This window comes from Diabrotica virgifera, chromosome 1, assembly GCF_917563875.1.
Source record: "Diabrotica virgifera virgifera chromosome 1, PGI_DIABVI_V3a".
Lineage (NCBI taxonomy): Eukaryota > Metazoa > Arthropoda > Insecta > Coleoptera > Chrysomelidae > Diabrotica > Diabrotica virgifera.
Genome location: NC_065443.1, coordinates 307,283,900 through 307,300,970, shown reverse-complemented (window position 1 = coordinate 307,300,970; position 17,071 = coordinate 307,283,900). Strand labels below are relative to the sequence as shown.

Here is a 17,071-nt window from a genome sequence, read left to right as displayed (position 1 = left end):
GATCTTTAAAAGTTAACGGGACAATCGAACAGCTTTTTGTCTTGGTGACCGAAGGTGCAAATCAGTTTATTATAGGAACAGCATATTTTCCACCTAAGTCTACATTGGACAAATATTCCATATTTTGTGAAACCCTGGAAAAAATAGCCGAAGATTATCCATCTGCACACTATTATCTGGCTGCTGACTTCAATTTACCAAACTGCGAATGGTTTTCAAATGATATGTGCTCTTCAACAATTCCTCTGCCAGGTGCCACAGCTTCTGAAGTTGAAGCCCTGCAGGTTGTGACTGGTATGTGTGCATACCACAATTTGTTTCAGTCCAATACTATTGTGAATGCAACTGGTAATATTCTGGACTTGGTGTTGGTCGATGATGCTGATGTAACTGTGTCCAGAGCTAATAAAGCTCTTTTGAGGGAGGGTATGCATCACCCACCCCTGGAATTTGAGATAAAGATGACCAAAAGGCGCCCCAATGATGGTGGTTTGGTTAGTGACGGTTTTTATAGGGACTTCAAGTCGGCTGACTATGTGAAAATAACTGATTTTTTGTCACAGTTCTGTTGGGATAATTTATTTTTAGGAAAAACTCTGAATCAAATTGTAAATATTTTCTATGATATAGTTTACTTAGCTATAGAATTATTCATCCCCCTAAAAAGGTATTCAAAACGTAGATTCCCTCCTTGGTTTTCTTTAGAGTTAAAGAACCGGATAGTTGAGAAAAAGAAAGCTCACAAAAAATATCTTTTATCTAAATCAGTTCTGGATTATCAGACTTTTTCACAGCTGAGGGCTAATTGTAAATTGTTAAAAGCTGAAAGCTACAGAAATCATATTTACTTAACAGAATTATCAATACGAAATAATTTGAAGGGATTTTGGTCGTTTGTGAATTCATGGAGAGGAAAGCCCTCTATGCCCGCTGTGTTGAGGTATGGTGGTGTTGAATCCGGTCATGGACCAGATATTGTAAATCTTTTTGCAGAATATTTTTCTACAGTATATTCCACTCAAATATGTGTCATACCCAGTGACTCACCTACATTTGGTCTTACTAATCTGACTGGTTTCAACATAACTATATCTGATATTTATCTAAAATTATCAGAACTGGATGCGAATAAGGGTCCTGGTCCTGATGGATTGCCTCCTAGCTTTCTCAAGAACTGTTGTTTTATATTATCCAGACCTCTTTTTCACATCTTTAATCTATCCTTAAATACGGGTGAATTTCCAGAATGTTGGAAAAATAGTTTTTTAACACCCATTTATAAAGCGGGAGATAATTCATTGGTGAATAATTACAGGCCCATTAGTATAATTAGTGTAATACCAAAGATATTTGAATGTTTTGTATGTGACTATCTTAAAGCTTCACTTGAAAAACAACTAGTAGACCAACAATTTGGATTTCGGAATAACAGATCAACCGAATGTAACACACTAGTATTTGTGGACTTCCTGAGGAAGGCATTGGAGAGGGGTTGTAGGGTACATGCACTATACACCGATTTCTCCAAGGCCTTTGATCGGGTCAACCATAATATTTTAATATTTAAACTTAAACAAATGGGTGTTAATGGTCCACTTCTTGAGTGGCTGAGAACATACTTGATTGACTGAGTTCAGATGGTGCGTATCAGGGATTTTGTTTCCAGTGAGATTAAGGTTCATTCAGGAGTACCTCAGGGTTCACATTTGGGGCCCCTGTTATTTAACATATTCATCAATGATATACACCACTGCTTCCGACACAGTTCACCTCTGCTTTTTGTAGATGATCTAAAGTTCTATACAATTATCAACAATACAGAAGACTGTATTAATCTTCAACATGATCTTGATCGGTTGAGTGAGTGGTGCATGTTGAATGCCATGGCCCTGAATGAATCTAAGTGTCATGCTATTTCTTTTGGACGATCGAGAGACCCAATAGAATATAATTATAATATACAGAATATTCCTGTTGACTGGGTTACTGAAATTCGTGATTTGGGAATTAATTTAGACTGTAAACTTTTATTTGAATCACATTATACATCAAAAATTTCCAAATCTTTACAAATGCTTGGTTTTATAAAAAGATGCACTAGAGACTTTCAGAATATTGATGCAATTAAATTACTATATTGTTCTTTAGTTAGACCTCATCTAGAGTATTGTTCTTGTGTTTGGTCTGCATCTTACAACATTTACATAACAAAAATCGAGACAGTCCAACACGAGTTCTTAAGGTACATAGCATATAAACTGGGTATACCTTTTGAGTTAAATCAGTTAAATTATTATCAAATTGAAACCCAATTGGGTATTCTCTCATTGCGTGACCGACGAGTAATTAAGGATGCAAGGATGCTCTATGGCATAATTAATTCAACAGTTTTGTGTCCTCAGCTACTTGAGCAGGTTGGTCTCCATGTACCTCTCCGCAGAACTCGATTAAATCAAACATTCTATGTTCCTATCCATAGAACCAACTATGCACATAACAACTTTTTATCTTGAGCACTAAGATGGGCAAATACTTAACCTGATCTAGATTTCTTTGCACCGAAGTCTGAATTCATCTCTGGCCTCAGACGTTTGTTTGTTTGAGTAGTTGTTGGATATTCATTATTGTGATATATGAATCTGATTTATGTGATTAAGTTTGTGATATTTATATTTTATTGTATTATTGTTTTATTATTACTATTTTATTGTAGTTTTATTATTATTGACACATGTATTATGTATATTGGACTTATAAACTTGTAATCTTATTGGGCAGTGTCCCGTTGAAAATAAATAAATAAATAAATAAAGTGTCTATATTTGTTTAGAGCAAAATTAGTTAAATACTTAACATTTTCGTATGAATACAGACCAAAGTTAGTTAGGCCGCAGAATAGCGCAGAATGTGAAGCAATTTGTGTGTTTATTTCTCGTCAAGGACGACCGATCTAATACTTACGATTAGTTTTTGTGAAAATTCTTTCTAAAATAAGGACCCTTTTTTAGTTAGGTCAGGGTTTTAACAAAGTTGAAGTAAATGTATCTAGATAAGGACACACCATTAAACTTGATAAAAATAATAAACTTAAATATAAAACCCATAACTAAATTAAAATTCATGGTGACGTTTCAATTATTACTTTAATCATCGTCAGAATAATTAGTTTGTTGAGCGGATGCTTTAAAATTTTAAAGGAACAAACAATAATTAATGAAAACGTAAAAAATGACATTGACAATCATTGGGTTAAGTCCGAGGGGTAAACCACTATTAGAAATCATTGTACATTTTTTGGGTAATCACCTGGCAATACATGGGAATCAACTTGGGAATCCATAGGAATCACATGGAAATCATGGGAATCACATAGAAATCCATGGGAATCACATAGAAATCCATGGGAATCACATAGAAATCCATGGGAATCACTTGGAAATCCATGGAAATCAATGTGGAAATCCATAGAAATAACCTCACTTTTTAATATCACTTGTGTTCACACATGTTTTAGCTGCCTTGTTTTTGTTTAGATTTTGTGGGTTTTTGAGTGTTTTTAGTGCTAAAAAATTACAAAACTGGTAAGTAATACTAATTCTTGAGTATGGAATTTAAAAAATATGTGATTGTACCGACATTATCAGCATCTTTAGCTAATAATCTAGTTGAATTGTTTAGATTTGTTTGATTTGCATCTATGTAAATTTAAAGGGTCAATATTGCATTCACTGTATTTAAATTTATTAATTTGTATTTATTATTAACAAACCCAGCAAACATTCTGGCTTCTTTGATTTCCAACCAGGCCCTATAAATTTTACATTTTTAATGATAACTAATTTATACCTTTCTTGTTAGGACTAGCTGAACTAACATTACATAATAATTAAAATAAAATAAAATTATTATGAACAGTGTAAAAGTTAGAGAGTATGGCTTAAGTACGTCGTTGCAATCAAACTGTGCTCGAATCTGACAGCACTGTTATAATGTATCTAATAAGAATAGGTACTATATATACTCCGAGATATACTCGTAAAAAGGCATTGCTTTATTTAAGAGTTAGATTTGTTATTATTTTCAGGTTACTTACGATGGAATATATTAATGGTTTGTTAAAAAGTTTTGAAGCTGAAGTTCCCGCTTATCTCAAATCACTTCTTATATACAACGGATTTGATAATTTATATTCCCTTTCACAGTTTAATATTGATGAAGACATTGAGAGAATGGAGTGTTATGCAAGGGACGTCCTTTCAAAGGTATTGAAAGGAGAAGAAAAAAAAGCAATGTTTGGAATTGTCAGCGAAGAATGCTCTCTATTTAAAATTCCGGAAGGCCATAAAAAGCTTTTGCGCTTTGTAAAGGAAGAATCAGAAAAAAAAATTAAACTGCTAAAACGTCCACTTCTTTGTGAAAGGTCTGAAGGCTGTCCAGCTGAAAAAACTTTCCCCAAAAAGAGAAGAACAGTGACAAATAAAAGTACATCTCGATCTGAGAGTGGTAATCTTCATTCTTCATACCTGTCCTGTTCACCAGTCCTGAGTTCTTCCCTGGTTCTGGATCGCCATATGACAGCCCTGGGCACTAAGGCTATCTTCTCCCGGTGAGGGTGGTTATCCCTTATCCGAGGGGTGGAATAATTGATACGCTTACTTGTTGAGTTGGTTTATTTACACTCGCATTAGTATAAGCTGGTAGCACCTCACCCAAAGAACATCTCGTGTAGAAAGAGACACTATCTTTAATGTGGAAATATTACGTCTGATCACCAAAATAGAATGACGAATGTCTCCTATAATAATAAAGAATTCCCTTGTTATAGTTTAACTGTTTATATATTTAGAAATGCCTATTCAGCATCGACCATGAAAAGTGTTTATAATTGACTCTGCAATTATTAGTGAATCGTGATCTTGGCTAACAATATTTATATAATCGAATGAAGGCTGTAATGTTGTTTTGATGACATAAATAACTGAAAGTAATTATCGTAGATAATTACAGGGTGTTTTTAAGATATATCTACTGAGTACAGATGAATTCTTGTACAAAGGCGATGGTTTTTGTACTCCAAATGATGGTTGTGTTTCTCAAGATGAAGAGCAAGTTAATTATGCGATGCAGCATGTTTTAAATATTAGTCGAAGCTATATCGATAAATTTTCACGAAATGAATTCGACAAAGGCAAAATTAGTGAAGAACGATTACAAGATGTTTTAAATAATTCCAAAAACCTTAAAGTCAAAATGGATGGTGAATTTACTGCAAAAATATCTTGCCCTTTATGTACATTTATTTCTTCAGCCTATTCAGTGAAGAACTCCAAAACCGGAAGAAAATGGGTGATTTCAAACTTCCTGAGACATTATAAAATACATTTTAAAGATGATGGAACCAACTTAACTAAAAAATTACCGATTAAACCGCAGAAACCCGAAATTCAGACCACTATACTTAACTTTATAAAAAAAGATGCTAATAAAAATGTGACTTAAACCAAGATTTTGAAGATCCAAGAGGAAATCTCTTTGACCTAACCGATCCCAATACAGATTTAAATTATGGAGCTTCGACATCATCTGGATTGCACTTGGAATTGACTACTGAATTGAGTCAAAATGATTCGTTCATTGACCAAAATTACGAAATTCATGATGAGGCACAGCAAAATAATCCTAATGGGGTTTTTTTACACTATAACACAGACCTCGACACAGACTCTCCAACAGATAATCAATCGTCGAGTCAACTAAGAACAATTGTTGTTAATGATTTTTCTACTGAGGAACATCAAGGAGCCAGCCAAGTTGTAAATGATATCCCAGTATCTGAATTAGAGTATAATCCAGACAATTCATCTCCATTGGAAGATTTTTTCTTTCTTGACAATGTAGCGGAAATCAATCAAAGCAATGGTTCTGAAAAAGTAAAGTCTCCCAAAGCTAAATCTTTATTTGATGATAGCAATTCCAGAAGAGAAAGAAGCTTGCGCATATTAAATGAGTTACCATATCATCAAACACAAATAACAACTTTTCTAAATACCATAAATCATGCCATAGACACTAACCCAGAAGTTACAAACACCCTAAGTATCCTTACCGAAAATCAAGGCATTAATAAATTTAATTATGGCACCAAAGGCCTACTAAAATATCTATTAGACTCAGCAATAAGAAACTCTAAAAATAAATCAGGACACACAAATAAATTTGATGATGGAAAAACGATTCTGGCTTTATATATTCATTAGCGCAGGAAGGATGAGTTATGAAATATTGCACTCAAATTTAAAAAATATACTGCCTTCTGTCACAACTATTCACAGACAACTAGAAGAAATGAATAATATATTAGAGGGTGAAGTGAGAATTGAAGACTTAAAACTTTATTTACAAAAGAGAAATTATCCACCCATAATTTTTATATCCGAAGATCAAACTGCACTCATCAAAAAAGTCCAATATGATTCAGCTTCAAATCAAATGGTTGGCTTTGTAGCACCTTTACAGGAACAGACGAGATTTCCTCGCATTAACAAATTCCCAGTTGATTCAGTTAGCGACATTGAAAATGCTTTTAAGAATAAAACATTAGCAATAAATGCATATATTTTTATGGCTCAGCCATTAGTAGATGGATCACCCGCATTTTGTATATCAATATTTGGCAGTGATAATAGATTTACCTCAGAAGATGTTTATAAACGATGGCAATATCTCATAAAGGAAGCAGGAAAACATGGAATTACAATTTTGGGCTTTTCAAGCGATGGTGACACTCGGTGCTTAAAAAGTATGAAAATTATATCGAAATTGTCATTTACTTCATTGAACCCTTACTCTCCATATTTTCAGGTTAGTTATATAGTACTGTGATATTCTAAATTCATAATTTTATAAAACCTCAAAAATTTTTATTTTTTTTCTCACTATAAAACAATCTCGAAAACAATACATATTTTGCTCTACTATTCTATACTTAATTTGTAATTATTTTTAGGCGAATTACAATTTAGAAAATCCAGCAGTTTTTCAAGACACTATACATATATCAACGAAGCTTAAGACTCGTTTATTAAATGAAAATATTTCTATGAATATGGGAGGAAAACGAGTATCTATTGACAATATCCGGTACATAATTGAAAACTATCCTAGAGATAAACACTTATTATGCAAGAGCTTCCTTGAATGTAAGTATACTAGAATAAATTTGCTACTTACTTTTCTAATCAAGAATCTTCCAGAAAAACGTAAAAATATATCAATTTGTCAGCTTTATTCAAATTAAAGTCCCAACTAGATATATATGTATGTATGTATGTAGCTATGGTAGGACTATTATGCATTTGGCTGTATTACATAGATAATAATTTTCGGTCCACAAAACATTTTTGAGCTATGCACTGACACTTTTCTTTTTAGCTTCCGACAAAATGAACTTCAATGCAATAGACAAGTTAAGTTCTGAACATGTCACAAATATGCTTAAGGAAGTTCCCAACGCCGAAGCTACAAGGCAATATTTAATACTGACTCGCAACATATTGGATGCATTCTTGTTAAAAGAAATTAGTGTTGAAAGACGAGTATACCTAATTTGGTATTCAACTTTTTTCATGCGTATTTGGAAAGCCTGGCTAAAAAAAAATGGTGAAAATATCCAAAAGAATTTTATCACCACAAATGCCTATACATGCATAGAAATAAACGCTCATGGAATTATTTTAGTCATTGAAAAACTTCGGCAAAATGGAATTTCAGAAGCTTTTCTTCCATGGCTGTATAGCAGTCAGCCATGTGAAAAAGTATTTAGAGAAACTCGGTCCATGAGTAGCACATTTTCAACTATGATAAATTATACACTGCTGGATGTTTTAAGAAGATTAAAACGTATACAAGCTATGCATGAGATAAGCACAGACTTAGGTAAATAACATATTGGCTGCTAAAGTTATTTTAATTCTCGATTTGATCAATCCTTTATTTTCCAGGTCCCAATTTTAGATTCCCCAGGCAAGAAAACAAACGACTTGGAAATAATTCAAGTGTCTTTAAAGTAACTGAGTTTCCATCAACTGATGAAATGATTAACATAATTAAAAAGGCCCAAGAAGACGCACTATCTGACGCTAAAAAAATTGGGATGGAAATGAACAGGGATTGTTGTATAGAAATTAATTTACCGACTTGTGACAATCCGGAAGAGCAAGAAGAGGTGCAGGGAAGTATAATTATCACTGATACCATTTCAAAGGAACATGAGCCAGACCTCGAGCCAGACTTTTCTAATGAAGACCGGGAGTTTCTTGAATATACCTCTACATTTAATAATTATGACTCTTTACATTTGAGAGACTATACGGGTCAAAAGAAAGCACAAAAATCGTGTCTGTCAGTGACACTTAAAGACAAAAAAACACGAATTATAAAAAAATCTACTCTAATTTGGTTTTTTCAGGAAAAACAGGGTCGTTTATCAACCGACAGACTGCTCCGGGTAAAGGGAATGACAGTTAAAAATACGCATAAGGGGTTATCAAAAAAAAAACAGTTCAGGAAAAAGCCAGGCCAAGGACTTCAACCAGCAGGCAATATCAAAAAAAGAAAAATGTTTCGTCAACCTCATGAACGAGCTCATAAAGATAGTACATCTGAATCTCGATCTGAATCAGATGAGATTAGCTTAGAAAGTGAAACTTTGAGTGAAGATTTCTCTGACTTAGAAGATTGCCATAACGAAAGTACAAAAATGCCAGTAATTCAGCTAGAATCTTATTATGCTGTGTTTTATGATACACAATGGTATCTAGGGCGTGTCATCAACAGCTACAGCTCAGAAAAGTTTAAAGTGACATTTTTACAACAAGACCTGGATACTTTTAAGTGGCCCAAAAAAGATGATATCCAAGATGTTCACAAAGAGTTTATATTTTATGGACCAGTTAGTCTAAGCGGAACTGAACCATTTTCTTTAAAAAGAAATGATTTGATTGCTATTAAACAGAAATACAAAACAATCAAATCCATCAAATCATTAAAAAATTAAACATATTTTTTTATGTTATTTATTATGTTAATAAAGCTACTTTGCTTAATTATTGGTTTTTAATTATTTTTATTATCGGTTTTAAATTTAAATCCTATAAAATAATAAAAACTGAAATGGGAATCATATGGAAATCCTTTGAAACCACATGGAAATCATATGGAAATCCTTGCAAATCATATGGAAATCCTTGGAAATCATATGGAAATACCTAGGAATCATATTGCAAAACCTAGAAATCCTTAGGAATCATCAGAAATAGTTGGGAATCATTAAGCAATGATTGCCAAATTTGGAAATCATTGTACAATTTTGAGGCTAGTGGTTTACCCCTCGGTTAAGTCAATAATTTCAAACACGCCATGTCTTGTTGCGTGTTTATATTATATTAATTATATAACAATATATATTATGTAATTATATACCAATTCAAATGTAGTAGCTGTGCAGCTACGTACGTTGGGAAGACTCGACGTCACTTTAATGTCAGATGTTGCGAACACTTAGGTGTCACTCCTCACTTGGGAAGACGATCAAAAACAGTTCCAAATTCAGCGGTATGCCAACATATGACTGATTCTGACCACCCTATTAGTCGTGAGGACTTCTCAATCATTGGTCATGCAAGTTCTCCAACGGAACTCAGCATCAAGGAGGCATTATCCATATTTGTTTTGAAGCCATCCTTAAACACGCAACAAGACATGGCGTGTTTGAAATTATTGACTTAACCCAATGATTGTCAATGTCATTTTTTACGTTTTCATTAATTATTGTTTGTTCCTTTAAAATTTTAAAGCATCCGCTCAACAAACTAATTATTCTGACGATGATTAAAGTAATAATTGAAATGTCACCATGAATTTTAATTTAGTTATGGGTTTTATATTTAAATGTATCTGAGGAAAAAAGACTCAAATGTAATAGGGGTTAACAAAAACACATTATAAATTTATCTATTTATCACAGTTTGTATTTAGATATATTTCTAACAAAATTGTATGGGTAATTTCTTTAAAGTGACAACTTATTAGGAGTTTAGGACAACTCATTAGGAGTTTAGTTTTAAAGTGACAACTTATTAGGAGTTCTAGCGAAGCGGCGATATATGTGTAGGTATAAACTCAAATTTAGGGTCTAAATAACTTATTATAAAAAAGGGAGACAGGAAACATTAAAATATGGAAGGAACATTCAAGACATAATTGCAGAAATGTTCAATGTTACTGTATTCAAAATATTTTGTAACATAACTAATAATTACATGAAAATATAATGGAGCTTCAAAAATGGGAGTACATACATTAGGCCTGGATCCCACATACCAAAAAAAGTTTATTGATAGCAAGCTGAAAATTTGTTAATAGCTTAACGGTGTCTAGTCGGGCAAACTTTGATGTACGGGAACACTGGAACAGGGAAAGTTTAATTGTGGAACAATTTAAAAATTTGGAATGCCAGATTACAAAAACATCCCATCTATTTTGACAGACAGCAGACAGAACATCCAATTGATTTATTACCCTTTCATTAAACTCTCAGGCAAAAATCAGACTGCTATTACTAAACCAACATGATTCCTGTCATTTGACGTGTTCTTCGTGTTCCACTTGAAAATGCCCAGTTGGTGATAAACACCAGTCTGATTTTTGCATGAGAGTTTAATGAAATGGTAACACATCAATTGGAAGTTCTGTCCGACAAAATACATAGAACGTTTTCGTAGTCTCACAATCCAAATTTTTAACCTCTTCCACAATTAAACCTTCCCTGTTCCAGTGTTCCCATACATCAAAGTTTGGCCGACTAGACACCGTTAAGCTATTAACAAATTTTCAGCTTGCAACAAATCAACTTTTTTTGGTACGCGGTATCTAGGTCTCTATGAGAAATTAACTATTTTGTCAATCAAATAGTTTATTATTAAAAAATATAATTCATATAAAATTATTGAATATTTTAAGGAATCCCTTAATGAGACAAAAAGTCCAAATCAAGAAGATCCTGAATATATAGGTTGGATGAGAAGGATGATACATATTAGGAAATAATTTGAGCTTTAGACTTTAACTCTTTATAAAGGTACTTAGAGCTAAATATTTTCTTAACTAAAATACCTACTTGCTAGAGTATTTGTATTAAGTTCCTTTCTGAATTCCTTGGCAGAAAATACTCTGGTTTTCTTGGCAGGTTTATCTGATTCTTCTGTAGGATTCTGGTTTTTCTTTTTACCCATTTTTATTTACCGAAAAATGATTTTTAATCTTCAATGCTTATGTTAAACAGATAATAAACCAACATTAAATTAACCAAAATCGTAAAATCGATGTAAACATAACCTAACTAAACCACGTTGCCGAACATAATGTCAGATTCTTCTTCATTTTTTAAAAATGTAAAGTTTTTGTTAGTAATAGGTGCTTAGCAATTAGTTAATGTTTAAAAATTTTTAATTTAACTGCATTTTTTAAAAATATGCTCGAAGTACAGATTCGCATACTTAAATGGTATTATAACTTGGTAGTAAAAGGATTGAAGCATATTTCGCTCTACAGTCGTCATTACATTTAACTTAATCAAAACAATTGCATTTTGCATTGGTAGTAAACGGGTTTAAGTGCGCTTGAACCGTTTTACCACAAAACTATTTTAAGTATTCTGTAAAAACCTCATATTAATACAGGATTAATTTCAAGTAAATAAATATTAGATCTGTACCGAATTTTTAAGACTAATGAAGTATTTTGCAACGTGCTAGTTGTAGTTACACTGTGGATAACAGCTGGGATAAAACTGATTAGTATAATAGTTAATATTTGCACTTGAACCATGTACGGATTCAAGTACATTTTTTTAATAATTGAAAAAAAGGAAGGATATAGTAAGAGTATAATAATATACAGCGTGTCTACTTAAGTTGGAAACATGGGAAACTTCTTTGTTATTCATTTTACGAAAAAAACTTATTCTTTATAAAAAGTTCTGCATGCTCTAAAACCTAAGATTCAATCATCAGATATCAAATTTTGTCAACATTATACGAGGTATGTCAAAAAATATGAACTTCGTTCAAGAGTAAAGTACCTTTATTTCTCTCAATATCGAAAATTCCTATTATAAAAAGTTGTTTAGAAATAAAAACTAAGATCAAATATGCAATTACATGCTTCTAATTGGAAAAAAATATTTTCCAAATTTTTCTCAAATTTATTGATACTAACTTCGTTTTTATTTATTACACATACGATAACTCTTTTATTATTACCTTTACGAAAAAAGGTATTCTCTATAAAAAGCTCTGTATATCCTAAGACCGAAGATGCAATCATCAGATATCACATTTTATTAATTTTATACGAGGTATGTCAAAAAATATGAATTTCACTCAAGAGTAAAGTACCTTTATTTTTCACAATATTGAAAACGGTTATTAAAAAGGTTGTTTAGAATTAAAAACTATGTTTCAATATGCAATTACATCCTTCTAATTGAAATGTTGTGAAATATAAAGGTACTATAATCTTGAGCGAATTTCATATTTTTTGACACACCTCGTATAAAATTAATCAAAGTTGATATATCATGATTGTGTCTTAGATTTTAGACCATGCAAAGCTTTTTATGAAGAATAACTTTTTTTCGTAAAATGAATAATAAACGAGTTATCATATTTGTAATAATTAAAAACGTTGTTGGGTATCCATAAATTTGAGAAACTTTTTTTTTCAATTAAAAGCATGTAATTGCATATTTGATCTTAGTTTTTAATTCCAAACAACTTTTTATCATAAGAATTTTCGATATTGAGAGAAATAAAGGTACTTTACCCTTGACCGAAATTCATATTTTTTGACATACCTCGTATAATATTGAGAAAATTTGATATCTGATGATTGAATCTTAGGTTTTGGGGCATGCAGAACTTTTTATACAGAATAACTTTTTTTCGTAAAATTAATAATAAAAAAGTTCCCCATATGTTTCCAACTTAAGTAGACACGCTGTATATACCCTTATATTTTGATCATTTTATAGAACATTGTACATTAGATATATTTTAGTTTAATAACTCCTAGAATTTATAAAACTCAAACAACTTTGAAGCTGATTTTCTCAGAACTATCAAAACTGCACTTAAACCCTTTTACGTCTGACCTGACCCACTCAATTTATAGATTGTGTACCTACTCATGTTTTTAAAAATACTATTTTACTAAAAAAACAAAACAATATTTTGTTTTGGCATATGTAATCCTCATATATCTCATACCTCTAGCATTTCATAAAACCTGCTAAAACTATATTGCAATAGTTAAACATGCTTAAAATAAGATAACATATTGAAAATATAAATGAATATGTCAAAAATTATTAAATATGACAGAAAAGTATTGTAACACCAATTTTTTGGAGTAAGTACTTAGCTTTGAGAAACCCGCAGTAAGTAGAGTCCAATGAAATATGTATAAAAACATACATTTAGCTAAGATTCACCAAAAAAAGGGATGTGATCAATATGATAGAATATATAATATTATTCAGTGATGAGAGCACTATTATAATAACCGGCAAAATAACGCAAAAGATGGAAAATAACATAACACGTTGTGAAATAAAAAAGATGAAACTAGTAAAGGTGGGAAAACATCGGTACACAGCTATAATTTAATTTAAATTACATTACCACTATCGAGAGTTTGCACCTTAGACGTTCGCTTTAATAGCTAGTTGACTTCAGTCATAATTGTACGCATGACGTTCTTCCTAACTTAAGTTTGATTAGGTTATGAATGTATTCTCCTTCTTCTTTGGTTTGTTTTCTCCACTTACTTGGGTATTTGGCCAGCTCATTGTCTCGGAATAAAGGAAAAATCCCTAAAGCTTGTCACGCACGCTGAGCTAAACTACATCTAATATAATATGCATTATAGTTTAGCTCCCCGTGCGTGACAAGCTTTATTCACCTACAATTTGGAGTTGATATGGGACAAATACAACAAGGTAAAAACTTTTCTCATGGAGGGGCAACTGCCAACCATTACACAATCTGCTCTAATAAGCCACAATTTTAGTTTGAAATTAAGTTTATTTTAAGTTTGTATTTCGATTTCACGTTTCTTTGTGTCAGCCGAAACGAATAACATTTAATTATACAGGGTGTTTGGTAATGAATGGGCCATAGCTTAACCTTAGATTCCTGAGGTTAAAATATATAGGTCGATTTAAGCTAACTTACCTTAGTACAAAAGTTGATAATAACCGATATACAGGGTGTCAAAGTTAAACTTTTATTTCATTTATTTTTAAATATTTCCTGACAGGCATGGGACAACAACACGAAATTTAGTATGTGATGCTGGTACTGTTCACCCTAACTAAATTATGTTAAACAAACGTTTCTGGCTACTACCAGAGGCGTACGACGGGGGAACGGGAATGGTTAACCCTTCCCAAATTCTACACCACTGGCGCAATTGCTATTTTAGTGCAATTCTTTGATTCTCCAATAATTTCTATGTAAAAAACATGCTTTTCATTTGTAACGATAAAGCCATTAGTTTTCGAGATATTTGAAGCTAAAAACGAAGGAGCATAATACATTAATCAAAATAAGTGTGCCTTTTCATTTTTAAGAGGAAACAGTAGCGATCAACAGGTAGCAAAAACGCGTTCCAAAATTGCGGCTGTAATTTTGAATATTTTTTCGAGATATTTGGCACACGTATTCGTAATATAATAAAGAATGGCGGTACAGAGCCCAATTTGAAAAATATATTAATATGTGGAAATTACTCTGTAATTCAATACAATATTAAAAAATGAGCCTGTACCGCCATTAAGAAGAACAAAAAAATACACTTTCTTCAAATAAACGTTTTTATCCGATGCCTAGATTTTATGTCATTTTGCAATTACTAAAATTTTTTATTTCATTAGTAGTTCCAAAATGACACAAAATCTAGGCATCGGATAAAAAAGTTTATTTGAAGAAAGTTTATTTTTTTGTTCTTCTTAATGGCGATACGGGCTCGTTTTTTTAATATTGTTTTTAATTACAGAGTAATTTCCACAAATTAATATATTTTTCAAATTGGGCTCTGTACCGCGATTCTTTATTATATTACGAATACGTGTGCCAAATATCTCGAAAAAATATTCAAAATTACAGCCGCAATCTTGGAACGCGTTTTCGCTACCTGTTGATCGCTATACTGTTTCACCTTAACTTCAAATATCTCGAATCTAATAACTATCGTTACGAATGAAGAGTACATTATTTGCACAGAAAGTATTGGAGAATCTAAAAATTATGCTAAAATAGCAGTTTCATCAGTGGCGTACAGTTTGGGAAGAGCTAACCATTCACTTTCCACTGTCGTACGCCTCTGCATGGTATTAACCACAAACGATTATATATTATATAGACATAATTTAGTAGGGTGTACAGTACCTACACTTTCTGCCAAGTACCATAAAGGTATGTCAAATAGTTTTATAGTACCGGGCACACATAGTTCTTAAAGTTTTAAATAAAGAATAAATGATTAAAAAAAAAAAGAATACTTTAAAATAATTTCAGATATCCGTGCGATACTTGGCAGAAAGTGTAGGCACTGTACACCTTACTAAATTATGTTAATAAATAATCGTTTCTGGCTACTACCAGAGGCGTACAACAGGGGAAAGTGAATGGCTGATCCTTCCCAAATTCTACGCCACCGATGAAACTGATATTTTAGCATAATTTTTAGATTCTCCAATACTTTCTATGCAAATAATATACTCCTTATTCGTAACGATAAAGTTACTAGTTTTCGAGATATTTGAAGTTAAAAATTAAAAGGCATACTTATTTTGATTAATGTATTATGCTCCTTCGTTTTTAGCTTCAAATATCTTGAAAACTAATGGCTTTATCATTACAAATGAAGAGTATGTTTTTTACATAAAAAGTATTGAAGAATAAAAAAATTGCAGTAAAATAGCAATTGCGCCAGTGGCGTAGAATTTGGGAATGGCCAACCATTCACGTTCCCCCGTCGTACGCCTCTGGTAGTGGCCAGAAACGTTTGTTTAACATAATTTAGTAGATTGTACAATGCCAGCACCACTTACCAAATTTCGTGTTGTTCTCCCATGCCTGTCAGGAAATATTCAAAAATAAATTAATTAAAAGTTTAAATTTGACACCCTGTATTTAGGTTATTATCAACTTTTGTACTAAGGTAAGTTAGCCTAAATCGACTTATTTTAACCTCAGGAATCTAAGGTTAAGTTATGGCCCATTCTTTACCAAACACCCTGTATATATAATGTATAATTATGACTTGAGTCAACTAGACACGTACAAGAACTTGCTTCATCTCACAACTTATAATGTTTTTCTACGGCCGTGCTAAAAGAGCCACTTTCACGCACGCATTTCGTTTCCGAAAGTTGCACTTTCCCGCATGGCGTGCATGAAAGTAAAGCACCTTTTAATATGGCATTATAATATATTATAATGCCATATTACAACTACAATTACATATTAAACTAATGTTTAAATATTATTTACTAATTTATTTCAAATTTATCTTATTGTGTTCATGATTTAATGAAACTAGCGCGAAAATTCGATGAAATAAAATTATTTTGACATAGGTAATATTTAAAAGTCAGATCAGGAGACAATTACAATGGTTTTGAATCGTCGTCATGGAAACCAATATCGTCGTCGTAGTAACCCATTATATTGAAAATTTGGTTTTGCCAACCTTGTCAAAGAATTAGGCAATTTGTGTATTTTCACTTCTAAATAAAAATTGATATAACTATATTTTTTGTGGCTTTTTTCCAAACGTACGGCCCTAGAAAAAATATTATTCCGAACTCAACGGCAGTCTCGTGTGTGAAAGTATCACTTTCCGCACTAGTTAGTAAAATAACTATTTTCTACGAGCGTGCAAAATAGTCTACTTTTCCGCACGCGTTTTAGTTTGAATAGTTTTACTTTTCCGCATTTCTTTTCCGCAT

At 32.1% G+C, this 17,071-nt stretch overlaps 3 protein-coding genes across 4 annotated transcripts in view; 2 read left to right on the top strand and 1 right to left on the bottom strand.

Moving 5' to 3' along the window:
* Positions 1-11,414, bottom strand: part of LOC126886020 (nucleolar pre-ribosomal-associated protein 1) — a 44,380-nt gene extending 32,966 nt beyond the window's left edge. The window contains exon 1 of the mRNA XM_050652860.1: positions 11,177-11,414. Coding sequence (XP_050508817.1) covers positions 11,177-11,291 — 115 coding nt within the window. The 5' untranslated portion in view covers positions 11,292-11,414. The remainder of the gene's footprint in view (positions 1-11,176) is intronic.
* The window catches only part of LOC126886036 ((11Z)-hexadec-11-enoyl-CoA conjugase-like), a 522,212-nt gene that overhangs the window by 457,127 nt on the left and 48,014 nt on the right, over positions 1-17,071 (top strand). The window lies entirely within an intron of this gene.
* LOC114332685 (uncharacterized) lies at positions 6,859-9,105 on the top strand. Its single transcript, XM_050652867.1, has 3 exons — positions 6,859-7,199; positions 7,432-7,935; positions 8,001-9,105. Exons 1-3 carry the CDS (start codon positions 7,100-7,102, stop codon positions 9,053-9,055), a joined length of 1,659 nt encoding a protein of 552 aa, XP_050508824.1. The 5' UTR covers positions 6,859-7,099; the 3' UTR covers positions 9,056-9,105.

Coding starts and splice junctions, on each gene's coding strand:
- LOC114332685 (XM_050652867.1), top strand. CDS start 7,100: ATGAATATGGGAGGAAAACGAGTATCTATTGACAATATCCGGTACATA. Junction 7,200..7,431: donor ATGCAAGAGCTTCCTTGAAT/GTAAGTATACTA, acceptor TTTTCTTTTTAG/CTTCCGACAAAATGAACTTC. Junction 7,936..8,000: donor TGAGATAAGCACAGACTTAG/GTAAATAACATA, acceptor TTTATTTTCCAG/GTCCCAATTTTAGATTCCCC.